The 27707-nt window shown below is 42.2% G+C and overlaps 1 protein-coding gene across 3 annotated transcripts; it reads right to left on the reverse strand.

The window, feature by feature from the left end:
- Nucleotides 1–730: 730 nt before the first annotated feature.
- lratd1 (LRAT domain containing 1) lies at nucleotides 731–18701 on the reverse strand. 3 transcript variants are annotated; one of them, XM_041188779.1, is made up of 4 exons: nucleotides 18621–18701; nucleotides 17128–18179; nucleotides 9792–9821; nucleotides 8246–8784 (listed from the first exon to the last, which is right to left on the reverse strand). In XM_041188779.1, exon 2 carries the CDS (start codon nucleotides 18133–18135, stop codon nucleotides 17281–17283), a length of 855 nt encoding a protein of 284 aa, XP_041044713.1. In that variant the 5' UTR covers nucleotides 18136–18179; nucleotides 18621–18701; the 3' UTR covers nucleotides 8246–8784; nucleotides 9792–9821; nucleotides 17128–17280. The 3 variants fall into 3 exon arrangements, with proteins under 3 accessions (XP_041044711.1, XP_041044712.1, XP_041044713.1); XM_041188777.1 differs by lacking the exons at nucleotides 8246–8784; nucleotides 9792–9821 and adding an exon at nucleotides 731–1861; XM_041188778.1 differs by lacking the exons at nucleotides 8246–8784; nucleotides 9792–9821; nucleotides 18621–18701 and adding exons at nucleotides 731–1861; nucleotides 18583–18606.
- Between the last annotated feature and the right edge of the window lie 9006 nt (nucleotides 18702–27707).

A 27707-nucleotide genomic window follows, 5' to 3' on the forward strand; every position in this document is an offset into this window, starting at 1 on the left:
CACACTTATTATCTGAAAAGCTGGCACTGCAGAGGGAATTAAAAGTCAACCACATAATACGTCAAAGCTAATAGTGTAGCAGTTTCCCTTCCTTGAAGAACATTAGTAAACTAGAGGGATTTTATGAAAATTCTACTGCTTTCACAGCCATTTGTTTCCTGGTGTCAGTCCACAATATGACCACATTAATTTAGTTACATTTTACAACCTAGGGTTTGAACTCGTGACCAGAGCTGGTAGTCCAGCACCATTACGCTGCCATAAATAAATGAGTTTGATAATTCATTTATCTGTTCTCTACTACTTATTAGTAGCTTTACAGATGTTTGTTTAAGTATTAAACAGAAGCTTCATTCTGTATGGAAGGAATAATCCAATATTACATCATCAATATGACTGCCTCTTTGTTGCTGACCCATGTCCATATTTGCAGCAAGCATGACACCCCATTAACAAAACATGCCAAAGAGTCAACAGCAGAAGTGCAACTACGTTTAAAGAGTCAAGTGAACATCAGGGGCAATTCCTGGATGGGAGTTGAAGCAACATACAGCACATCCATTAATACTTCGTGGGGAAAAAAGAAGTCACATCGCCTCATTATACCTCTCCAAGTCTAGGCAATGTCAAAAGGTTAAAAAAAGAACTTTTCTTAGCTTGATCAGTAGTGTGTTTTGAAAATAAGCATTCTCATCACTACCTTCATTCCAGCAGATTAACAGACATAATAATGGCAAAAATAGATTTTTATTACAGCACATACTTTGTGTCTTTCACATTTAACACCAGTTGTCAGTTTTACAGATGCACATTTTGTATTTTGGTTTGATCTGCAAGTTTACAGTGTGATGCATATTAATTGTTTAAACGCCATAACAGACATTGTACTTGAACAGAAAACACAATTTTGCTTTGTAGAAGGTTAGCACGGATCTGTGCATTTACATGAACATATTCCCTGAACAGAATGTTTTAACAGATCAACAATCAAAGTGCATTTTTTTTTTAAATCATTCTCCATCTCCATGCCCTGCCTTGTGTCTGGAGATCAGATGTTCTTGAGCTGGTAATCTCTCATTCTTGTGTTACCTTCCCCCTGACCTTGATATTTAAAGCCCTGTGATTTATCTGCAAACTGCCCACGTGCCTTCGTCTCAAGCCCACGCTTACTTACAAGCACAAATCCAATACCGACAAGGAACTGCAAACTAAATTATGCACACTTCAGTGTGTGTGAATACCAATGTAGCCACTGGGTCTCCAATTATTCCAGCCATTGGTTTTAGTAAATAATCTCCATTGACAGGAAAATTACAAAATAAGAAATATCATACTGCTGTGATGCAGATAGAAAGTAAAAAAACATAGAACCTCAGATCCATTTCCAGATAAATATATCAGTCATTACTTTATATGAATCTATGATGGAGCTATTCTCTCATTTTGCTTCATTAAGCAAAGAGTTAAGTTGGAAAAGACAATGTAGACTCGACTTTCAGTCTTAAAAGTTCTAACCCTGCCAGGTTTGGTACCTGGTGAGCCATGCCATGCTATATTTTTTCCACTCGGTTACCCATTTTGCCAAATAAAATTGCAAAATAAAACAAAACATTCAAGATGTGAAGTATGCATGGCGACTAATAAAACAAAAGGAACAACGTCTGACCATTTAAAGCAAAACTTGAATCAAAATTCAATTCAGAGTTTTGGTAATTAAAAAATTCCAAACCTTAAGTAGCTTCTCCTCTGTGCTCCAGTAGCTTGACTCATCACATTTCCCACTTCATAGACAAAAACTTAGTGTACTTATAGTTATTTATTATATAGGAAAATGCAACAGCTCTATACACGTGCTGCCAACCTGTAATAATAAGGAAAATGTATTTTGCATTCCAGTAGTTCAGCATGTTTACTACTTTAAATGGTAACGTTATTGCTACAAATTTCACCTTTCGACAGTAAAGGACCCTTACTCATGTACATTTCAATTTATGCTCTTTAAAGAATCTTAAATTGCACCACAACAATCAACAAGTTTATTTTCTTTTAAATAACGCTTTCTGCCAGATTTTATTCAAGGAATCTACCTAAGGAACAAAGTGTAAATATCAGATTCTAAAACGTGGAGAGGATTTTTGTGTTGCATTGGGCCTGATATGCAGTCACCTACATAAAATTAATTTCATGCTCCAATATCAGAAGTTGAGCTATTATCTCACTTTACACCATTTTAATAATACTCCCTGTTGCATTATCCACTTCTTGATTTAATCTCTTAAAAAGCAGATTACGTATTTTTACATTTACATAAATACAATTTGATTAAATGTGAAAATCAGATCAACACTTCAGCACATGGGGAAAAATCAAACACATTCTTCGTTTCAGTTTCATTCCTTTTCTTTCAGAACAAAATGTGAAGCAGCCAATGATTGAGGCAATGGCTCTTAGAGGTGTCAGTCATAACATCTAGTTGATTGTTACAGTGAAAACGATATCCCATTTTTACAGCAGTATTAATGGAACTTAGAATGCAGTATAATGTGCATAATGAATGGCAGCATTTATTTCCAGATTACATGTAAATGCCATTATCACAGTTCAATCCGAGAACACTGGAATTATTGGTTGTGATTTTTCATCTCCATTTTGTTATATTTTGATAAGGCATAGGGTCAATAATATGTTGACCCTGACCACCACTATATTCAAATAAACTGACCACACTCCATAGTTTGGAGTCAGTCATTTGCATATTGTAATGCACTAGAAACACTACAATGACAAAGAGGCTATACTTTACACAAAAGCTGCCAACGAGGAACTCCAGGTTGCCACTGGAACACCATCACTCTTTGGTTACATAACGATCTCTGCTGCTCAATAACTCCTTTCTTTGTCTGGCCATATGGAGACCAGTAAAGGCATAATGAAAAGGGAAGGCCCATTGGAAATTGAGGGCCACACTGCTGCTCATCAATTTATTTTTGATAATGGCCTCCCCTTAGCACCCATCCCAAATATGGATCAGGAGTGCTCTTCAGGTACTCTAGCTGCATTGTGGAAATGCCAACTTAATACCAGTCATTCTGGCTTTAATGCATTGGCTTCCAGTATGTTATATGCACTGGCCAGCCACAGGGGTTATGCTAGATACTTTAGGTTCAGTGTTGACATTGAAAGCTGACACCCAATCCACATCAGTTCAATGGATGCAAGATGTAGCACTAAAAAGCTTCATGAAGTAATCCTTACATATGTGAGTAAATAATACACCACAGCATGAAAAATTAAACTTAAGATAATAAATGACTTCAAAAAAGTCGACGGCATTTGATTTCCAAAAATGTACAGGTCATATATTTTGTCTGAAAATAGTTTTTAAATCAAATAGCTGTTAAAGAAGAAACAGAAGGGAGTTGTAGTTGAAAATCTGTGCTAGGTGAGACAGTGTGAAAGAATGCTTTAATAGGCACTGTGAAACCTCTAACATGTAAAACATGTCTGAACTACACTTTATGAAAGCCTCAGAGAGGGAAAAGAAAACAACCATTAGCAAGCAAAAGGAGTTAGGTCTATAATCGGGCAGAATATTGGGAGTGAGTGTAAGATACTGTATGTTGAGAGAAAAAAAGGATATGCACATGTACTATAAAGAGAGCCAAATTAGCTATAGGTAAAGCTTAAAGAATGCTAGGGGTATGATCATTAAAGGTCACCAAAGTTCACTACCATCCCACTGGCAAACACCCACACCCTCTTGGGTACCTACTTTCCCCAGAACCTGAAAGTTCCAGCTGCATGTGCCAGTTGCGGAGGGGTGCCAAGTCACCTTCCAGAAATACCTTTGTGGTTGCCCCAAAAGTCTGCATTTTGTAAAGGGTCCACATATAAATATGTTTTTAAAAATCCAAGTTTTTTTCTTCATAAGACCATAAGACATAGGAGCAGAAGTAGGCCACTCGACCCATCAAGTCTGCTCCGCCATTCAATGAGATCATGGCTGATTTGATAATCCTCAACTCCATTTTCCTGCCTATTCCCCATAAACTTGATTCCCCTACTGATTAAAAACCTGTCTATCTCAGCCTTGAATATACTTAACAATGCAGCCTCCACAGCCCTTTAAGGTAAAGAATTCCACAGATTGACTACCCTTTGAGAGAAGAAATTCCTCCTCATCTCTGTTTTAAATGGGCGCCCTCTTACTTTAAGATTATGCCCTCTGGCCCTAGGCTCTCCCACAAGGGGAAATAACCTCTCAGCATCTAACTTGTCAAGCCCCCTAAGAATCTTATATGTTTCAATAAGGTCGCCTCTCATTCTTCTAAACTCCAATGAGTACAGGCCCGACCTACTCAACCTCTCCTCATAAGAAAGTCCTTCCATGCCCGGGGTCAACCTAGTGAACCTTCTCTGGACTGCCTCCAACACCAGTATATCTTTCGTTAGATAAGGGGACCAAAACTGTTCTCAGTATTCTAGGCATGGTCCAACTAGTGCCTTGTATAGTTTTAGCAAGACTTCCCTATTTTTATACTCCATTTCCTTTGAAACAAAGGCCAACATTTCATTTGCTTATTACCTGTTGAACTTATATGTAAGCTTTTTGGGATTCATGCACAAGGACTCCTAAATCCCTCTGTGCTGCAGATTTCTGCAGTCTTTCTCCAGTTAAGTAATATTCCCTCCTCTATTCTTCCTGCCAAAGTGCATAACCTCACATTTTCCCACATTATATTCCATCTGCCAAGTTTTTGCCCACTCACTTAACCTGTCTATAGCCCTCTGTAGAGTCTTTGTGTCATCCTCACCACTTGCCTTCCCAACTATTTTCGTGTCATCCACAAACTTGGCAATTGTACATTCGCTTCCCTTATCTAAGTCAGTTATTATGCCCATCCTAGTCCTCCAAAAAAATTCCAAAAACAATGCAACACCAGGTTATTTTTTTTCCCCAGCATCCTCTAGAGGTTTCATTAAAGGATGTTGATTTGGCGAAATTTTGCACCCCTGCAGCACATTTGCATGTTAAATTTGCTTCAGGGTCTTGTTTTCAGCAAAGCTTTCGTCATCTATTTCAAGGCCTGGACCAAAATGGGAGCAGAAGTGAAGACAGCAGTTGGTTTTCCAAAACAAAAATACCTGGAAAAACTCAGCAGGTCTGGCAGCATCTGCGGTGAGGAGCACAGTTAACGTTTCGAGTCCGAATGACCCTTCAACAGAACATTCTCTGTTGAAGGGTCATTCGGACTCAAACCATTAACTGTGCTCCTCTCTGCAGATATAAAAACAAAAAAACTGCGGATGCTGGAAATCCAAAACAAAAACAGAATTACCTGGAAAAACTCAGCAGGTCTGGCAGCATTGGCGGAGAAGAAAAGAGTTGACGTTTCAAGTCCTCATGACCCTTCGACAGAACTCCTCTCTGCAGATGCTGCCAGACCTGCTGAGTTCTTCCAGGTATTTTTGTTTTTGTTTTGGATTTCCAGCATCCGCAGTTTTTTGCTTTTAAGTTGGTTTTCCATTTTGGTTCTAGTCAGCCTATTGCTCCATCCCTACTGCAGATGGGCTAGTAGAGACCAAAATTGCTTCAGTATGTCAAAGGGTTGAATTATGAGGAGTGATTGATAAAACTTTGGGCAGAATCTTCTGGTCGGAGCGCAGGGGCGGGCCCCACCCGATGTGTAAAATGGACAGGCAGTGACATCAGGCGTGCGTCCTGACATCACCGCATGTCATTCCAATCTTCAATTTGGCGGAAGCACACCAGAGTCGGCAGCGCACCCGCCGAACTGTCAAAGGCCTGTTGAGGCCATTAATCACCTAACTGAAGTAGTTGTCAGGGCTGCCCGTCCAACCTTAAGGTAGGTGGGCAGACGAAGAGCCCAGGCAGCCTTCGCATTTTTCCTGGAACCTCATCCAGGAGCGGGGTGAGGTTTCATAACAGGGTTTACAACTTTAATTAAAAATTTTATTAAAATTCCTTGACATGTCCCAGCTCATGTGACACTGATACATGAGGGGACATGTCTGAATAACTTTTTCATTCTTTCTTTCAAGTTTTCACAATCAAATTAATCTCCCTGAGGCAGCTCTGTGCCTCAAGGAGGTTTCTGCGCTCTTTCACACACATGCGCGCAAAAGAGGGTAGGCCCTGACTCTCCCTCTTCTCCCGCCCACACAGGTAGCGCTGAGGGCTTCCGGGTGCATATCACACTGGGTGGGCCTTAAGTGGCCTGCCCACATAAAATGGTGGCACACCCGCTCCCACCCAGCCCACCCGATGGGGAGAAAACTCTCCCCTTTGGCTCTTAATCCTTGCAATGTAGTAATTGAGAGGGGCCCCTACAGATGTGTCTATACTATATTACACAGTATTCAAAAGATAAATTTGAAGAAAAAGTTCAAAGTTTTTGCCATGAAAGAAGGGGACACAGGTTCAAACAGAGGAAATGTAAATTTAGGGCTGACATTAATTAGTAAGTTTTTCCCATGTGATTGAAAATTAGAGAATAATTTTGGGGAAGGCAGTAAAGGTAAAAATGCTGGAGGCATTTAAGACAGCAGATTAATATGATGGGAGACTGTGGGCTCTTTCTTTAGCTAAGGTGGGCTGAATGACCCTCATCTATATTTATCTTGTGACCTGTCAGAGAAAGTTGACTAATGAAAGTTTTTAATTAGTTAAGTCAAACATTGAAACGTAGAGGGTAATATGACAGCAATCACCCATCTCATTCCCATGCATGTAATAGAAGTTGGTAGAATTAAACTGACTTTGAACAATAGTGTAAGACGGATGATGCTAATCCAGCTGCCGGTCTGCATCTCTCCTAAGAGTGAAAGTCACTCCCATTGTGTTTACAAATGAAAACAACTGCCTTACAAGACAGCAATTCTCCTTTAACGGAATGTAAATCAAATGGAATTGTGCCTGAAACACTCTCTACTGTTGAAAAATAATTTACAAATTCAGATAAAACATTGCAGTGAAGTGGAACAGTCTACTTCATAAGCAACTGATCACGCCAAAGGGTAAAAACCACAATTAGTTACTCTTTATATCCCAAATGAAGTAGCCACTGCCTTTCAAATAATTATTGGTTAAATTACAATCAATATTTAACTTGTTGATTTATACCCTGAAACCGGTCAATCCGAGAGAAACCATATGAAATATATACACTTGTTCAGACCTTAAATGTAAACTATCCAAAAAGATAAAAACAGAAGCAAAATTCCCATCTGGATACTGCTAATCAAAAAGGGAGATTTCTCACTGGCAGATTAAGGTATTCCAAGGAACAGAAACCACTCTGCTTAGTTTGTTTAATCAGGATTTTGTTAATTATTACATATTTTAAACACAAGAGTTAATTTTACAGCCAATAAAATTCATGCTCGTACTGCTTTCCTCTGTGTGTTATTAGGCATTACCCAATTTATTTTATCTTAACTCTAAATGTTTAAATTAAATCAGAAAGTATGCCTTAGTTGATCGCCTGAAGGCTTGTGTGTGGACAGGTCAAGGCCCATGTTCCTTAGCGCCTCAAGTTAAGTGCAATTCTGACAGCTGTATCAACAATGCATCTGTACAGAGAGGCCTAAGGGCTGAAGTAAATCTAACCGGCCTCATCAGATTAAATTAGGCAAGCTGCAGGCGACAAGACACCCCCACACAGTTTACATGACTGCCTTACAAATTTTAGCCAAAATAAGCCTCGGGGAATGAAAGTGGGCTGGCAGCAGATCAAAGTTATTTCATCAAGCCAAGGAGCATTCCCACTTCACAAAATTGTAAACATTTTCAAAGTTTTTGGGTTTCTCTTTTTTAAAAGCAGTCTTTAAAGATCACTGATAAGGGTGTCTCAAGATCTGGAAATGGCTGCTGGACTTTGCACGCCATGATTAGTTCAAACAAGTTTCTGAGTCTGAAATGATCACAGCAGCCTTGTTTTAACACTGAAATGAGGGGCTGAATTTTCTGGTTGGCGGGGGAGTGGAGCGGGCAGTTCAGCTCCCATTCCCAGGCTAAGGGAAGGCTTCCAGAAACCTGCAGGCCCAGAAAAGATTCCTCACTGCAGAGTGCTGACCTGATGGATAAGAGTCCAGAAAAAGCAGCTGGTATGCGTTTTGAAGTACTGCAGATCACACAGGCAAGTTTCAAAGACTTTTAAAATTAAATACTTGACTGTGCACACTCACTACCCCAGTGCCCGTTGCACCCGTGCGCCAACCTGAAGATTGTACAGGCGCCAAAAAAATCAGTGTCGATTGATGAGACAAGGACCTTCAGTGGCCCATTAATTAATGGCGGACACGCGTCAGACATCATCGCGAAATATCTCGATGGCGCGCAGTGACGTCGGGATGCTCACCTGACGTCACCAGGCATCATGTTATGCGCGGACGTGTGGGACCTGCCCCCGCACACCAACTAAGAAAATTCAGCCCAAGGTCTACATTAACTTCTAACCTCTAGGGCCACCTTAAAAAGAAACAATCAATTTAGCAGTGACTTGAACTCCCATGCAGATCAGGTGTGGGCCTCTGCACAGTTAAACTGGTTATCACTTCACCCCTTTAAAGCCCATAAACTTAGACACTTTTAAAAAATAAGGTTCTAAATCTCTGTCTCTTCTGCTAACTGTGACTTTGCTTTGTACCCAGTTTACTTTTCATTTAGTAGTTTTGGCACTTAGCACATCTTTTTCTGCATGTCTCTCAAATTCTCTTTCTCTTTGCTTATACCATGGAGACCTCTGGATGACTGCGATCAAACTATGGACAAATGCAGAAATTATCCTGTTTCACTGAGACTGTGGACAGAGGTTGGTGGGGAGGGTCGAAACAGAAGTAAGCGGACAAACAGGAAGGGCGACAGCAGAGACAGAGAGAGAGCGCGAGAGGGAGGAGGATGGGGAGATACTGAGTGCATGAGGGAGAGGGCGAAGGAGAGATAGAGTGTGCGAGAGGGAGGGGGCAGGTGAGAGACGGAGTGCGCAAGAGGGAGAGAGATGGATGAGACACGGAGCACACTAGAGGGAGAGAGACGGATGTGACATGGAGCAATAGGGAGACTGGGGGAGAGAGAGAGCAAGAGGCTGAAGAGGGAAGGAGAAGGTGGGTGAATGGGCAAGAGGGTGGGAGAGTGAGCCAAAGTGAGAAAGCGAGGATTGTTTTCTATGTTGATTTGATTGATCCTTGTTAACCATGTAAAACCATTGATAAATAAGCAATCTTTGAGGGTCATTACAATGGAACTTATGGGACAAGACTTTTAATTGTGCATAAAGCCCACTTAATATCACTTGTGATAAATTCCACTTAGGGTAACATTATTAAATGTCATTTAATCTACCTAAATTAGTTATTTATTAGGAATACCAATGTCTAATAGTTCCCTGAGGAAAAGCTTTTACAACCAGCCTAATTTAAATTTACAATTTAGGCTTTCTGCAATTTAAAATGGCTCACCAATGGATGTATACGTGAGAAAAAAATACAATCATCAAAAAGAAAATGGAGGTTGTCCATTTACAGCCCTGTTAATGAAGATTCTTTGGGATGAAATAATATTACACAGGTGAATTTGCTGAATTATTGGGGATTTTCTTTCCTATGTTTTGAGAATGTGTTTGAGTTGGTTTCTTAGGTGTGTGTGCCAGTTATGAATAACTTAGCAGTAGCAGATGCTATGTTCCCAGAAACTGAACTGGACTAGCCATATAAATACTGTGGTGACAAGAGCAGATCAGAGGCTCGGAATCTTGTGACGAGTAACTCACCTCCCTGACTCCCCAAAGACCGTCCACCACCTACAAAACACAAGTCAAGAGTGTGATGGAATGTCCTCCACTTGTCTGGATGAGTGCAGCTCCCACAATACTCAAGAAGCTTGACACCATTCAGGACAAAGCAGCCTGCTTGATTGGCACCACATTCACCAACATTCACTTCCTACACCACTGATGCAGAGTGGCAACAGTGTGTACCATCTATAAGATGCATTGCAGGAATTCACCAAGGCTCCTTAGACAGCACCTTCCAAACCCATGACTACTACCATCTAGAAGGACAAGGGCAGCAGACAGATGGGAACACCATCACCTGCAAGTTCCCCTCCAAGCCACTCACCATCCTGACTTGGAAATATATCGCCGTTCCTTCACTGTTGCTGGGTCAAAATCCTGGAACTCCCTTCCTAATACAATGTGGGTGTACCTAGAGCACATGGACTGCAGCAGCTCAAGAAGGCAGCTCAGTACCACCTTCTCAAGGGCAACCAGGGATGGGCAATAAATTCTGGCCCAGCCAGCGAAGCCCACATCCCATGAATGAATAAAAAAAAAGTAAACCCTGTAATCGTAAATTCTATTAGTGACTTTTTTCATGGACAAAAAGTTGTCATTTACCTTCTTCATATCAAGTTAAAGCATTAAAATCTAAGGATCAATTTTCCTTTTCGCCACTATGGTGATAGATCTCCAGTGGCACATGTGAGGTTGTCCCTGTCAGCATCCACCCCCAGCACTGACTATTTTTATTTGCAGTCAAAGCCAGGCCAGTGTTTCACACACCCCTAGATCTGGGGGCTGGGAAGGCAGTGGGGCTAGAAATTATTACATCAAAATTTTACAGCACCAAAATAGGCCTTTCAGCCCAACTGGCCTCTGCCTTGGTGTGCTTTACATAAGCCTCCTCCTACTCTGTTTCATCTCACCTTATCAGCATATTCTTCTATCCATTTCTATCTCATGTATTTATCTAGCTCCCCCTCAAAAGCATCTGCTCTCCTCGTCTCAATTACTCCCATGTGACAGCAGTTCTGCCCTATAACCACTCTGGATAAAGAAGTATCTTCTCAGTTTTATATATGATCGAGTTTTGGATTCCCTTGTTGTCGCGGTTTGCCATTTGGTAATGTGGACAGCTGAAGGTTAAAAAATGTTCCAATGATTTTAAAATTTCTGTTTTGACTTAGTCACATTGACTGTTTAAATTGTTCTTCTTTCTCAACACATAACACCAAACACCAGGAACACACCAGCAATCTTGCTGCCCAGTATTAACAGGGTTCTCCTGGTGGGAAATGCGTAACATGGCATCATCTGCATTCTATGCTAATGCACCCTCAGATACCTGGCCAATGCATTATATAACTGACAGCACTTCTGTCAGGAAATCCCAGGGGGCTTCCGGATTGACTCACCATTCAGATTTCCTTGCCTCATCAGTTCTACGTTAGGATGATGCAAGAGAAATACAAGAAAATAAGGGATCTATTTTCTCTCCCAATTCGAAATTCATTTTAAAGGTGCTTAGATCGCCAAAGATACAAAAAAAAATACAAGCAGCACCTTCACAAGAATTAAAGGAAAAGTCCCTTCTTTGACATTTAATCACTGAATATGCACATCTTCCTGCACAGCTAAAGCTACGCTAGAAGGTTTCATTAAACAAATGAAGAAATGCTACTGTGGTTCTCAAACGGTTAATCTGTTGAAAACTGGTCTGAAAACATAAAGAGCCACATTTTACTCTGAAATAGTGTTATCCAGAAAAACACATACCCGATCTCAGCATTATTCTGATCCAGGTATGAACTTCAATATGTCAATTCATGGTACAAAATTCCTGATCCAAGCAGCAAATATAGGCAAAATATAAGTTCCATTAAGTTCAACTGAAATATATTTGGAACTGGTTTGGAAATTGTAATTATTTTAAAGTTTTATAAGCAATTCCTAGGAAGGTAACAGCTTAGGGCAGCGCAGATGTGGATTTTATACTAAGTGAGGAATTAGCTACTTATGGTTTTTATGTTCACATATATAAGCTGCTACCGTTTATCTTGGAATCTAATTAACTTGGTGCACTAAACTGGAACTGAACCTCATGTTCAATATAAACCAACTACTTACTCTTCAAAAGCAAAATACTGCCGATGCTAGCACTCAAATAAAAAACTGAGAATACTCAGCAGGACAGGCAGCATCTGTGAAGAGAGAAACGGGCTTAATGTTGCAGGTCGATGGCCTTTCATCACAAGGGTTCTGATGCCACCTGGCCTGCTGAGTATTTCCAGCATTTTCTGTTTTTATTTATTTTTCAATACCTGCATTCAGGAAGAATTAAACAAGATATTTTTCTTTGGTCTAATTATATTTACAGAGTTTTGAATTTTGAAAGTCAAATCTGATCTTTTCAATGCACTATATTAAAATATAATAGCTTTTCATATCTATGTAGGGTTGTTATGGCTGAATTCCAGGTCCATAACCAAAGGCACAAGCCACAATTGGAAGGTTTAATGCTGGTTCAAAATTGAGCCTTGGGCCTCATTCCAATGGCTTAGACAAGTTGCAGGTGCCCACTGGCCTCCAGAGGCAGCTCATCTATTTGGAGCAAATGGCAGATGAATTTAGGGCCTCTTGCCTTGCCCATTATGTTCCAGGGTAGGGAGAGGGAAGATGCCAATCATTTGTCCACAGCATTCTTCAAGAATGATTGTGAGCTGCTTCCTGAGCACTCAACCTTTTTTATGGCAGGCATTTACTAAAGCAGGTCCATGTGGGAAAATCTGCACCACTCAGGGCAATCTAATTTCTCAAAGAGAATCCAAAAAGACAGTGTTAGGCCCTTCCAGCAGACACCTACCCCCATGATATCACAGGGATAACACTTAGCTTTTCTTTTGTGTGAACTTGCTCACTTAATTGAAAAACACATTTGGCCACATGAAAACAAAAACATTTTCCATTCTTTCTTTGTCATTCCTTAAGATTTCGGGTAAAAGGCCGTCTGAAACGTGACCCAATAAAAGTTCCTTGACGGCTCATGAAGTAAAATATCAGATAGATGTGGGACTAGGCTGGGAAGAAGTTGCAATTAGTTTCTTTAAACAAAGTACAGCTGAACAGGTAGAGGTTATGCATCCTATGACAACATACACAGAAACTGATAAATATTCCCTTTCTTAAACCAGCATAAACACTGGCTCCTACTGGAGAATCTTGTGCTTGAATTAATGTATCAAACTATGATTTTAGCCACTGAGGTCCCTGTGCTCCTCCAATTATGTGACTAGGCTGCAGATTTTATTTGATAACGCTCCTGTGAAGTGCCTTGGAATGTTTTACCACATTAAAGATGCTAAACAAATACAAGTTCTTGATTTCAGCAGTGGGGATTTTGGAGCGTTAATTCATTGTAGGCAGTTGCACAAAATGGATGATAGGGGAATCAGCAGCTAAAAGAAAATCGAGCTGAGTGTAAAGTGGGCAAGCTGATTTGCTGTCTCCTGTTACTTCTACACACATAGATGATTTGGCTGTATGAGTCACATGCTCCAGTGCTGGACCTAGTTTGCTGCATCTATTTGTCCCTGCATGTCAAAGAGCCTACAGAAGTGCCTTTATTGTAAATGGCGGGGCAAGCAGGAAGCAGCTATCAGGAAATGCTGTTGTTGTGCTGTTTTTGCAATTCCAATGCAAGACTTCATTTGCTCCGTTCACACCAGGATATGAAATGATGAAAGGTGGATTTTGGGAAATGCTGGGCTTCCCGCTGCATCCAACTATGAGTATAAACAAGATTAATCAAAAATAATGGGCCCAATTAAACAAATGGAATTTGAGTTATACTTTACTGGCTATGCAAATCTGAATTAGATGATTTGACTAAATTATTCAAGGGAATGTAGATCAATAGCTTAGTATGCTTTAATCTACCAACAAATGCTATGATCAACCCTACTGCTAAGCTGATGGCCAAGATGCTCCTTCAGGAAAAGAAAACACAAACACATCTGTCCATCCATCTCAAACAAAGTAGGACTTTCACATTTTCTGACTAAACTGTAGGAATGTTATGGCTTATACAGGATTGGGTTATGCAGTTGTTCGGTCTGTGAGGCCAGTGCAAACTAACAACGGTTAAAATACGAATGCATAAAGTCACCAGGTTCCAGGTGCTTAATAAATTTGTTTACAGAAAATACAAGGTGGGCTAAAACAAGCATTTTCAAATGCCCTGTTTTCCAATTGGACTAACTTTAACTAATATCTTTTACCTTCCTATTTTGATCCAATGGAAAATACCAGTATGGGTTTTTATTTATGAAGTATCTTATTTTTTCTTATGTCTGTCGCTTTACAAGGGCAGATTTCTCTATCATAGATCAGTTGGTAGATTCAATAACAAAGTGACCAAAATTTACTTTTGTTTAACTGAACTGAGCTCTATTTATGACTCTATAATAAAAATAGTCACCAATGTCAGCTCAGGAGACATATTCTAGAAAAGAGCCTTTTTACTTGATCCGAGTTAACCTTCTATGCCTTTAAATTGATCTGTCTTATGACAGTTGAGAAATGATTGGAATCATGCCCTAGATCAGTAAACAACTGACTAAGCTGGTAATCTTTTTAGCATTAGCTATGAAGCTAGAAGATATATATCCACAGAAAATGGGGCAGTCAGATGTGGCTTTTTGGGGCAAAATTTAATCTTGGGCAGCAATAAAATGAGGGCAGTAGTAATTTGCCACATTTTCTTTTTTGTAGTCCTAATACATAAAATTCGAGGGTACAAGCAGGGGGAGTGAAATGGCCAATAGGCACCAATACGAACAGTCTATTATATAGCACTCTTCAAGCTCAAGGGATTAAATGACCCACTCCTGCTTCGATGAAATTTGTTTCATTGGCAGAAGGAGACGGTTTCCTTTAATGTAGATTTAACTTTATTTTGGCTCTGTTTAAGGCAAGGAACTGTGGTTCAGTTAACACTGGGCTCTGGTTCTATCACCATGGCAAAATAATTCATCGAATTACAGAAGGTGGCAATAGTTCCAATGATATTCCAGTGATGCTACATAATAATGGACAGTGTAGAAAACAGCGAATGACTGTTCTCTTTTAGTGCTTGCCTAGTGTTCGAATGTTAAAATTATAGATCTGGTCAAGCGATCTGCATGATTAAAAATAGTCTGAGCAAAAGGCATTATTTAGAAGCATTTATAAGTGCATTAACTACCAAGAAATACGAGGTCCTACTCTATCACAGGGCATAGGGTTGTTCATGTCACTATTTCATCCAGGGATGGACTCTGTGCCAAACGTACAAGACTGCAGTGCTTGCAGTGCAAAACAGTCTATGCCAATATTTCAATTCAGCAGCGTACTGAAACAGCACAACAGGTGAAAGCGCAGACAATATTGCAAAGAAGCCAAAGAAATTACAACAAAAAAAATCATGAGACTGTTTCATTTAGCCTATCCCATTATAATCTAAATTTTGAATTAACTAAAAATAAAAAATCTGTTTCAAATTTCCAGTTCTAATGTAAGGATCCCATCACTCCAAAGCCTTAACCAGCTAGTCTGAGAAGGATCATAAACTGGCCAAAGATAAATCCTGGTGAGTTAACCTTGAGCAGTGTTTCAAAGATGCCCGGAGATTTCGATGTACTGAGTCATTCCAAGTGAAAACAATGGCCTGGATTTTGTAATGCTGTAATACTGGGATCTACATAAAGATCTACATAATGGTATGAACTTTGGGTAGTTGCCCACTCTTGCTGTAATGATAGTAATTAGGGGAACTGAGATTCTTCAGTTTGATTGCTTGAAAAGCCTCACTGCAGCTTTTTCTACTCAAGCAAGCCAGATATCCCCTGTAGAGGGCACAGTGTTGGATTAGATGACGAGTAACTAGCAATCTTCACTGACCCATGAAAAGTCTCTGGTCGACTTTACGTGGAGTGAATATAGGAACAGGCGTAGATCCTTTAGCCTCTCAAGCCTGTTCTATCATTCAATGAGATATTGACAGCCTAACTCCATATACCTGCTTTTGCCCCTAATCCCTTAATATCTGTAGATAACAGAAATCAATTAATCTCAAATTTAGATATAATTAATCAAGCGTAAATTGCCATTTGTGGAAGAGTTCCAAATTTTATCACCTTGTATATGGAGACATGTTTCCTAATTTCATTCTTGAAAGGTGTGGCTCTAATTTTTTGACCATTTCCCTTAGTCCTACACTCCATAACTGCAGAGAGTAGATAGAGAGAGGAAGGCTATCTGTTCTCCTTGATATCTTCAAAATTTCAATCAAATCACCCATAACTTTGAATTCTAGGAAATACGGCCCCAGTTTGTGTAATCTCTCCTCATAATTTAACCCCTGGAACTCAGGTATCACTCTAACAAACCCATGCTACACTCCCTCCAATACCAATACATTCTTCCGAAGGTGTGGTGCCCAAAATCCAGGCCAATGCAAAAACGCAGGAGGAAACAGAGAAAATAGGAGGGGATTGCCCCACACACACACACACACACACCCCTTTCATATTTGTACAGTGACAATATTCCCAATAACGTTACTCTGGTATTCATGCAATCCAAAGCTTCCCACTCAGAAAGAACAAGTGGCATTACTCATTCGTGTTCACACAGAACACTAGAAAGGGAGCAGGGTTTCCCTACAGCCCATCTAAACTGAGATATGCATGGCTCAAACACCTTGTGACCACTGCTGCACTTGTGCATGACTCACAGGCACTGAAATGCTCTGTCATTTCGAAGTGTTGTGCATGACTATGACAAGAGATCCGAGTGACAGACAGTCCCCAGAGCCTGAGAACACATTCATCTTTTTGGCATGTTTATGCCATCTTCACAATGTTATTTTCATACTATTTTTCAAGCAATGGGACTTAGAGAACTGGATACACCATCCCCTTAACAACCCTTTAGGAATGCACGCATGAAAATGGAAGTGGTAAAATGTCTAAGCTGAACGCTGCCTCTTTCACTTGGTTTGCTATTTCCAATATTGAAAATGCAATTCTCCCTCCCCTAACCACACCCCCCACCCCCTCCCCGACCCAAACACAGAAATATGATTTAAAGTCAAGAAATTTGAACAAAAATAGGAACAAGAGGATTCCTGCACAGAGGCCATCCTATGGGATAACAAAACCACCTCTGGATAGGAATATTGCAATGTCCAAGGTTGAAACCAGAACATGAAAAAAGTGGCACAACAGAACGTGAGCTCTGGGCCTTGTAAGAATTGGCAGTTACAAAATGTACGTGGTTAAGTTCACACCTTAATGGTCTCAGTCCTCCGGCCAGGTGGATAAGGTAACCCTCAATTCAGACTGGACTTCACAGTTGGCGCCTGGGATGCTGCCGACCTCTTGAAAACTCTCCTCCGTCGAGGAGTACATACATGCCTGGATAAGTTCAAAAAAGAAATGTGCTATTTGTGATTCAGTATAGACAGCTCTTTCAGCACTCGTATTTTCCCGCTGGCGTCTTTGCGGCGCTTTTCCCTGATCAAATCCTCCAAGCTGGCAAAGTTTAGCGTGTGCACCCAGTTGTCCGAGAGGTGCAGCTTGAGGAAGTAGCGGCGCTCGCCGCCGCCGCCGCCACTCTGCCCCTCGCCGCCGGCCTTGAACTCCCGTTTGCCGAAGCGGCACCAGGCGGCGAAGCTCTCCGAGTCGGTCCAGCAGACGTCGTGGCCCTTGAGGCCGAGGTGACCGCGGGCGTTCTGCACCACCAGCTCGGGCGGCAGCGCCCGGTAGCGGTACCAAGTGTTGACGATGCGGGCCAGCCGCCCGCCGCCCACCTCGGCCAGGTGGTCCTGCCGGATCTCCTGCTGGTGCAGGTGCACCACCTGGCTGCCGCCCACGTAGACCGCCCAGTGAGCCGCCTGGCCGCTGCTGGCCGGCAGCTCCAGCAAGTCCCCGGCCCGGCACCTGGGCAGCAGGCTGTTGACCGAGTACACCCTCAGGTCCTGGCTGTCGCCCAGCTTGGAGAAGATGCACTCCTGGCGGCAGAAGGCGGAGTACTCCAGCTCGCCCGCCGCCGGCGCCGGCGCCGCCGTCCCCGTCCCCGTCGTCGTCCCCCCTTTGCTGGCCGGCTCGTCCTGCTGGGGGCTCGGCTCTGGCCACTGCAGCTCGGCCGGAGCCCGCTCGACGTCCACCTCATCCTCCTCGTCCGAGAAAAAATAGGCGACCCCCACCCTCAGCTCGTCTTTCTCGACGCCGGAAGGGTCGCCCGTGGGCAGCTCGCTGTAATTCAGGTGGGTGATCCGATCGATTTGATTTCCCATCAATGACACATGAACGCGGGCAGCAGGGCAGGAAATGTAAAAACCTGCAAAAAGAAAGCAGAGAGAGAGAGAGACACACACAACAAATGTAGCTCTTTGGACCGATCGGACAGAACATCCTACAGAACAACTCTCACATAACTCACATATAAAACTGCACCAATTCGCCAGAGAAAAGAAACGTCACCTTTAAAATATCCAAACCCTCTTGCCCCCCTTTTGAAACAAAGTCAACCCATCAATAGATTCGCATTCTCTGGGCAAATTTCACCTAGCGTGGCTCACTTCCAACTACTACACGTTTAAATATTGATAAAGAGGCTCCCCCCTTCCTTAAGCAAAGCTCAGTCAAGAAGTCTCCATATAAAACACAGTCGGTGTCTTGTTTTCCTTCATATATTTCACAGCTTGACGGGGTTTCATTTCAGGCAAGCCTTCCCAACTCACCTGGCGCCCACCAGCAGCCCTGCTCAGCGCGGCTTTACCTGGCGATGACGGGCGGGGGGGAACGCCGCTCTCAGCGATCCTCCATCCGCGCTGTCCTAGGTGAGACAGCCCCTTCCATGCCCGCTCGGGCGCTGCACATGTGGCGGCTGGACTACGGCTCCCGCCTCCCGCTGTCACTCATTCGCTTCCTTCTCCGCTCCACATTCCCGGCTGGGAAGCACTGATTGTTCCGTCCCTGGTTGTCAATCAAACAAACTGGCAGCCGACTCTTGGAACTTCCCATTAAGGGGCGGGGAGCCAGGGAGGTGGAGGGAGGTGGGGGGCGGGGGTTGGACTCTGCTCCATCTGATGGCAGAGCGCTTCGTTGCTCCGACTGTCGCTTATGATCTGTGTTGTTGAAAAAAAACACTATTTACTGGAACAACTTTTAAAAAAAAAAACCCCATGCTTTTAGGATTTCCCGCCATGTGCATCTTTAGTCCTATAGCTTGATTATGTGGAACCAGGGGATCGAATCGCTGAGCACTTTTGATTGCAGAATGCTATAGGATCATCCTAACAATAAATTACTTAGCGAAGTGCATCTTATTCACTCCCATGCTACTGCTTCGTAACAGAAGAGACACCGCGTTGGAAGGACATTTTACCGTAATATTCTTATATCTGCAGTTAAATTATGTACAAACTTCGCAGTGATGAGGGTTAATCCCAGCTAATGCTGCACGAAATTTTTGCTCACGACTTTGTACTAAACCTGCCTATAAACACCAAAGGTCAGTCTCAAAGGTTATTCAAGAATAAAAACTACCTACTTAAACGTGCCAAGTTCTCTCAACACGGAAATTTATTGTAAGATTCAGAATTTCTTTAAGGCAAATTCAGCTCAATCATTAGCAAGTCTAATACAGAAAGTGAATTAAACAATTTCAGCATGCATAATTAAGAAATTAAATTATTCAATTAGTGTCACGATGGTTTTGCCTACTTGTAAAAAAAAACCCTTAAAGGAGAAACGCCTGTCTTCATGGACCGACTGTATTTTTGTTTATTTTCAGCTGGTGCCATGAAAACACTAGGACTACAGTGGGCAATACAAAGCTTCTCAACTACCAAAACTAGCATTAATATTCACCCTAAACTACAATATATATGAAAGATATCTTTACATCTCACATTAGAGTACTGCGCAGACTTTTCTGCCTGAAACTTTATCAATCAAATCACTCAAAACGAAATTCCAAAGCAATTTCGACTGCAAAAAATCCAAATTCTTACTTTGAGGTGACAGAATGTACCAAAAAAGAAACAATCAGAAAAAAAAGTGTAAACATCAAACAGACGCGGAGACTGCTGATATACGCAACAGGTCAGTTAGCATACGTAACGAGAAAAGCTGTCAGCACAAACTTTGGGGTGAAAAGGACGGAAGAGAGGATTTAAAAAATAAGATAACAGATTTGCCAATAATGAGAGGAAGTTAATATTTTGAATGGCCTAAAAACTGCTTTGTCAAAAAGTTGATGCCGTTAGATTATAAAATGAGATTCAAGAAATCTGAAAATGAAAGCAGGCATTGCAAAGAACAGGACCCGCCAGTCTTAAAATGAGGGAGAAAACTGACAACGCAAAGGTGCGTCAAAGCTTGTTTTCCTGAAGTTTCTACGTCTGGAACATGGAACTAGGAATAAGCTAGTTAGCCTCACGAACTTGTTTTGTCATTCAGTTCGATCATGACTGACCTTTGACCTAACTCCATGTCTTTGACCTTTGTCCCATATCCCTTAACAGCTCTTGCTATTAAACTCTATCAATCCCAGATCTAAAGTAAAGAATTGACCTTATCATCAGCTGCCATTTCTGGAAGAGAGCTGAAAACTACCATCCTTTGCACGTACAAGTGTTTCCCAAATACCGTCCTGAAAGGCCTGGCTCTATTTTTTACGTTATCCCCACCCATTCTTAGATACAGTAACCAGTGGAAATATTTTCTCTATATCTACCCTATCTTGAAAACTTTGATCAAATCACTGCTTAATCTTCTAAATTCCTGGGAATACAACACTAATTTGTGCACTATCTCCCTTGCAATTCGACCTTTGGAATTCAGGTATTATTTTAGTAAATCTACATTGCACTCCCTCCAAGATCAATATGGTGTGGCTTCCACAACTGACACAGTATTCGAGGTGTGATCTTACCAGTGCCTTGTATGGCAGTAGCATAACTTCAACCCTTGTTTTCTAGCCCCCTAGACATGAAGGCCAGCATTCCACAAACCTTGTTTAATTATTTTAACGATTCATGTAGGTGGATCCCACCAGTCAATGACCTTCCTTCCATCATAAGGTCAGAAGTGGGGATGTTCGCTGATGATTGCTGAATATTCAGTAGCATTCATGATTCCTCAGATACTGAAGCAATCCATGTTCAAATGCAGCAAGACTTGGACAATATCAAGGCTTGGGCTGACAAGTGGCAAGTAACATTCACACCACACAAGTACCAGGCAAAGACCATCACTAACAAGAGAGAATCTAACCATCACCCCTTGATACTCAATGGCATTACCATTGCTGAATCCCCTACTATCAACATCCTGGGGGTTACCATTGACCAAAAACTGAACTGGACTAGCCATATAAATACTGTGGCACAAGAGCAGGTTAAAGGCTAGGAATCCTGCAGCGAGTATCTCACCTCCTGACTCCCCAAAGCCTGTCCACCATCTACGAGGCACAAGTCAGGAGTGTGATGGAATAATCCCCACTTACCTGGATGAGTGCATCTCCCACAACACTCAAGAAGATTGACACCATTCAGGACAAAGCAGCCCACTTAATTGACACCTCTTCCACAAACATTCACTCCTTCCATCATCAATGCACAATGGCCGGAGTGTATACCATCTACAAGATGCACTGCAGAAACTCACCAAGACTCCTTAGACAGCACCATCCAAACCCACAACCACCACCATCTGAAAGGACAAGGGCAGCAGGTAGATGGCAACACAACCCCCCGGAAGTTTCCCTCCAAGCCACTCACCATCCTGACTTGGCGATGTATCGCGGTTTCTTCACTATCACTGGCCAAATTCCTGGAACTCCCTCCCTTGCAGCACTGTGGGTGCACCTACATCACATGGACTGCAGCGGATTCAAGAAGGCAGCTCACTACCACCTTCTCAAAGGCAAAGGATGGGCAATAAACACTGGCCTAGCCAGCAATGCCCACATCTCGTAAATGAATTTAAAATAGCATAGCTTCAAATCCCACCACAGCAGTTGGTGGAATTTGATTTCAATTAATAAATCTGGAATATAAAGCTAGTCTCAATAATAGTGACGATGAAACTATCTTCAATTGCCATTAAATCCCATCTAGTTCACTAATGTTCTTTAGGGAAGGAAATCTGCCGTTCTTACCTAATCTCGTCTACATGTGGCTCCAGACCCACAGCAATGTTGTTAATTCTTAACTGCCCTCTGAAATGGCCTAAGAAGCCACTAAGATCAAGGGGAATTAGAGATGGGCAACAAATGCTGACCTTGCCAGCGGCACTTTTGAAAGATTCTTCTTTGAAAATTAGATGTTCGGCTAACTGTGCTATAATTATCTGGTTTCCATCTCTCACCCTACTTCAATATTACGATGTTATGTGTACTTTTCCGATCCAGAGGAATGGTTCCTGAATCAGAAGTACTTTGGAAGATTATAGTTAGGGCATCTGCAATATTCTCACCTACTTCTTTTAAATCCCAGGGTTTAAAAACATCTGGTCATGTGGATTTGACTCTCTTTAATGCTATTGCTTCCTTCATTACTGTTTTTTGCTACTTGAATTTTGGTTAATGTCTGCCCCTGATTCAATATTCGTCTCCATGGGATATTCAGCATGCTATCCTCTTCCTCTATGGTAAATACCGATGCAAAATCATTCTTCATTATGTCTCCCATTTCCTTATTTCATTGATAATATCACTTTAATCAATTAAGGGGATCTCATTTCTCTTAGCCACTCTATCCATAATGTAATTGTTTGTGTTATCCCTTGAAAATTTCTATTCTTATCCCCTTTTTGTAGCTCTTCCTATCTCGTTAGTTACCGTTTGCTGTTCTTCATATCCCCTCTGCCCCCATCTGCCAGGACCTATGTACTTTTGCATTTGTCTATGTTTTCCCTTTTAGCTTTAACTTGTCCATAGCTATCTTTTGCAAGTAGACGCTTGCCTCTTAGGGGTATAAGCTGGTTCTGTATCACATTATATTCCTTTTTCAACAGCTACCATTGATCTTCTGTCTTTTTACCCCTTAACAAACTTCCCTAGTTTACTGTAGCCAGTTTCTCTCTCATCCCTTTGATGTTGGCCTTATCTAAATTTAGAATCGTATAAGCTGTTTTGCATTTTCCATTTCAAACACAACATTGAACACAACTATATTATGGTCACTATTAGATAATTGTTATGTACCATTAGGCTGTTAACTAAATCTGGCTCATTGCTCATTAAGTATAATATGGCCTGCCCCTGTGTTAGTTCTGGGGCATTTATTCTTACAGAAAACTATTCAGAACACACTCAAGAAATTTGCTACCTTTCTAACACAAGCTTGTTGCTTATCTCAATCTGGAAGTTAAAAATCTCCCATTAAAATCGGTTTCCTTACAATAAATTTGTTTAATCTCTGCGTGAATACATTCTGTCACTTCATAGCTGTTATCAGGAAACCTTTAGACAACTCCCAATACAGTCTTAAATCTTCTTCCATTTCTTAATTCTACCCTTAAAGCCTTCATTGCCTGCTTGCTTATCTCTCGTTATATAACCTCTTATCATCGAAGCAATTTCATCTTTATTCACTAATGGTACTCCCCCCCATCAACTTGATTCCCTGTTCTTCCTATAGACTTTATAAGCTGCTATATTCAATTGCTAGCCCTGACCATCTTGTAGCCATGTCTCAGTAATGGTTATAGTGTCATACCCTTTAAGTTGGATTAGTGCATGCAATTCATTTAGTTTGCTTATTATACTCCCTGCATTTGTATAAACAACACTATTTAGGCCACACACTGTAACCTATCTGCTCTATTTTCTTTTATTCTTTCCTGAGATCTGAGTGTCACTGGCAAGGGCAGCTTGCTCATCTCTTTTCCCATAAGAAGGTGGCGGTGAGCTGCCTTCTTGAACTGCTGCAGTCCATTTGGTGTAGGTACATCCACGGTGCTGTTAGGAAGGGAGTTCAAGGATTTTGACCCGTGACAATTAAGAAATGGCGATATAGTTTCAAGCCAGGATGTGTGTGACTTGGAGAGGAACTTGCAGGTGGCGGTGTTCCAATGCATCTGCTGCCCTTGTCCTTCTAGATGATAGAGGTTCAGAATGGTTTGGAATGTGCTGTCAAAGGAGCTTTGGTGAGTTTCTGCAGTGCATCTTGTAGATGGTACACACTGCTGCCACTGTGTGTCACTGGTGAATGCAGTGAATGTTTAAATTAGTGGATGGGGTCCTTATCAAGTGGGCTCCTTTGTCCTGGATCGTGTTGAGCTTCTTGAGTGTTGTTGGAGTTGCAGTCATCCAGGCGAGTGGAGAGTATTCTTTCACGCTCCTGACTTGTGGCTTGTAGAGGGTAAACAGGTTCTGGGGATCCAGGAAGTAAGTTATTTGCTGCAGAATTCCCAGCCTATGACTGGCTCTTGTAACTACAATATTACATGATTAGCCTAGTTAAGTTTCCGGCCATTGGTAACCCACGAGGATGTCGCTTTCCTCACATGTTTCTTATTTCTCATTCCTGATTTAAATTACTTTACATCTTTTAGTTTTTCCTTTATCAGTGCACAATTTCTGACTGTTCCTCTACTCTTTTTCTTTTTATTTCTTTTAGAATTATTATTTATACCTTTCCCACCTTAGCTCCTTCCTGACTAGTTTAAAGTCCTTGTGACCTCCCTATTTATTTTTTCTGCTAGGACACTGATCCCAGCCTGCTTCAAATGGAGCCTGTGCCAACATTACAGTTCCTTCTAGCCCCAGTACTGGTGCTAGAGTCCCATGAAATGGAAGCCCTCTCTCCCACAGCACTCCTTCAGTCACATGTTCACCACCATAATCTCCACATCAATCTGCACATAAAGTCCCTTCATTGGCAGCTGTGTTGTGTTAACCTGTGTTAAAAAGCAAATGGGAGATATAGCTATAGTCAACAATTACTAAAATCAGAGGGCTTCAATATGCCCAGGCAAAAAATGCCAAGAGAACGATGAGATGCGATGTGAAAGGAGGTGATGGTGTAGTGGTATTGTCACTGGACCAGTGATCCACAGACCTAGGGTAATGCTCTGGGGACCTGGGTTCGAATCCTGCCATGGCAGATGGTGGAATTTGAATTCAATAAAAATGTGGAATTAAAAGCCTATTGATGACCATGAAAGCATTGTTGATTGTGTTAATCCATCTGGTTCATTAATGCCCTTTAGGGAAGGAAATTCAGACCCACAGCAATGCGGTTAACTCCAAAATGGCCTAGCAAGCTACTCAGTTGTAACAAACTGATACAAAGTCACAAAAAGAATGAAACCGGATGGATCACCTGGCATTAACCTAGGCACTGGAAATAACAACGGCAATCTCAGCCTGTTGGCCCTGCAAAGTCCTACTTACTAACATATGAGGCTAGTACCAAAATTGGGAGAGTTGTTTCATGGACTAGTCAAGCAACAGTCTGACTTAGTCACCCTCACGGAAACATATCTTACATATAATGTCCCAGACACCACCATCACCATCCCAGGGTATATCCTGTCCCACTGGCAGGAATGGCCTAGAAGAGGTGGCGGCACAGTGGTACACAGTCGGGAGGGAGTTGCTCTGGGAGTCTCAACATCGACTCTGGATCCCATGCAGTCTCAGGCCAAACATAGGCAAGGAAACCTCCTGCTGATTACCGCATACAGCCCTCCTTTAGCTGATGAATCAGTGCTCCTCCATGTTGAAAAGCACTTGGAGGAAGCTCTGAGGGTGGCAAGGGAGCAGAATGTACCCTGGTTGGGGGACTTCAAAGTCTATCACCAAGAGTTGCTCGGTAGCACCACTACTGACTGAGCTGGCCAAGTCCAAAAGGACATAGCTGCTAGACTGGGTCTGCGGCAGATGGTGAGGGAAAAATGTACTTGACCTCATCCTCACTAACTTGCCTGCCATAGATGCATCTGTCCATGACAGTATCATTAGGAGTGACCAACGCACAATCGATGTGGAGATGAAGTCCTGGCTTCACATTAAGGATACCTTCCATCATGTTGTGTGGCACTACCACCATGCTAAATGGGTTAGATTTCAAACAGATCTAGCAACTCAAGACTGGGCATCCATGAGGCATTGTAGGGCAGCAACAGAATTGTACTCAAACACAATCTGTAACCTCATGGCCCAGCATATCCACCACTCTACCATTACCATCAAGCCAGGGCATCAACTCTGGTTCAAGGAAGGGCTCAGGAGGGCATGCCAGGAGCAACACTAGGTTGACCTAAAAATCAATCTGGTGAAGCTATAACACAGGACTACTTGTGTGCCAAACAGCATAAGAAGCAAGTGATAGACAGGGCTAAGCGATCCCACAACCAATGGATCAGGTTTAAGCTCTGCAGACCTGCTTGGCATCCAGTCGTGAATGGTGGTGGACAATTAAACAACTTATTGGAGGAGGACACTCCACAAATATCCCCATCCTCAATAATGGAGGAGCCCAGCACATCAGTGCAAAAGATAAAGCACGTGCTACAATCTTCAGCCAGAAGTGCCGAGTAAATGATCCATCTCGACCTCCTCCAGAAATCCCCAGCATCACAGGTGCCAGTCTTCAGCCAATTCAATTCACTCCATGTGATATCAAGAAACAGCTGAAGGCACTTGATACTGCAATGACTATAGGCCCTGACAATATTCTGGCAACAGTACTGAAGACTTGTGCTCCAGAACTTGCCGTGCCCCTAGCCAAGCTGTTCCAGTACAGCTATAATGCTGGCATCTACCCGGCTATGTGGAAAATGACCCAGGTATTCCTGTACACAAAAAGCAGGACAAATCCAACCCAGCCATTTACCGCCCCATCAGTCTACTCTCGATCATCAGTAAAGTAATGGAAGGGGTCATCAACGGTGCTATCAAGCAGCACTTGCTTAGCAATAACCTGCTCACTGACACCCAGTTTAGGTTCCGCCAGGGCCACTCAGCTCCTGACCTCATTACAGCCTTGGTTCAAACATGGACAAAGGAGCTGAACTCCCGAGGTGAGGTGAGAGTGACTGCCCTTGACATCAAGGCAGCATTTGACCAAGTGTGGCAACAAGGAGCCCTTGCAAAACTGGAGTCAATGGGAATCAGGTGGAAAGCCCTCTGCTGGTTGGAGTCATACCTAGCACAAAGGAAAATGGTTGTGGCTGTTGGAGGTCAGTCACCTCAGCTCCAGGACATCACTGCAGGAGTTCCTCAGGGTAGTGCCCTCGGCCCAAACATCTTAAGCTGCTTCATCAATGAACTTCCTTCCATCATACAGTCAGAAGTGAGGATGTTCGCTGATGATTGCACAATGTTCAGCACTCTTCGTGACTCCTCAGATACTAAAGTAGTCAATATCCAAATGCAGCAAGAGCTGGACAATATCCAGGCTTGGGCTGACAAGTGGCACGTAACATTCACACCACACAAGTGTCAGGCAATGACCACCTCTAACAAGAAAGAATCCAACCACCGACTCTTGATGTTCAACAGCATTACCATCACTGAATCCCCCACTATCAACATCCTGTTACCATTGACCAGAAACTGAACTGGACTAGCCATATAAATACTGTGGCTACGAGATCAGGTCAGAGGCTAGAAATAGTTTGATGAGTAACCCACCTCCTGACTCCCCAAAGCCTGCCTACAAGTTAGGAGTGTGACGGAATACTTCCCACTTGCCTGGATGATTGCAGCTCCCACAATGCTCGAGAAGCTTGACACTATTCAGGACAAATCAGCCTGCTTGATTGGCACCACATCCACAAACATTCACTCCCTCCACCACCGACACACAGTAGCAGTAGCACCATCTACAAAATGCACTGCAGGAATTCA

This window comes from Carcharodon carcharias, chromosome 5, assembly GCF_017639515.1.
Source record: "Carcharodon carcharias isolate sCarCar2 chromosome 5, sCarCar2.pri, whole genome shotgun sequence".
NCBI lineage: Eukaryota > Metazoa > Chordata > Chondrichthyes > Lamniformes > Lamnidae > Carcharodon > Carcharodon carcharias.

Excerpts from the sequence above, each read along its gene's own strand:
- lratd1 (XM_041188777.1), bottom strand. The coding sequence starts at position 18,135 with ATGGGAAATCAAATCGATCGGATCACCCACCTGAATTACAGCGAGCTG.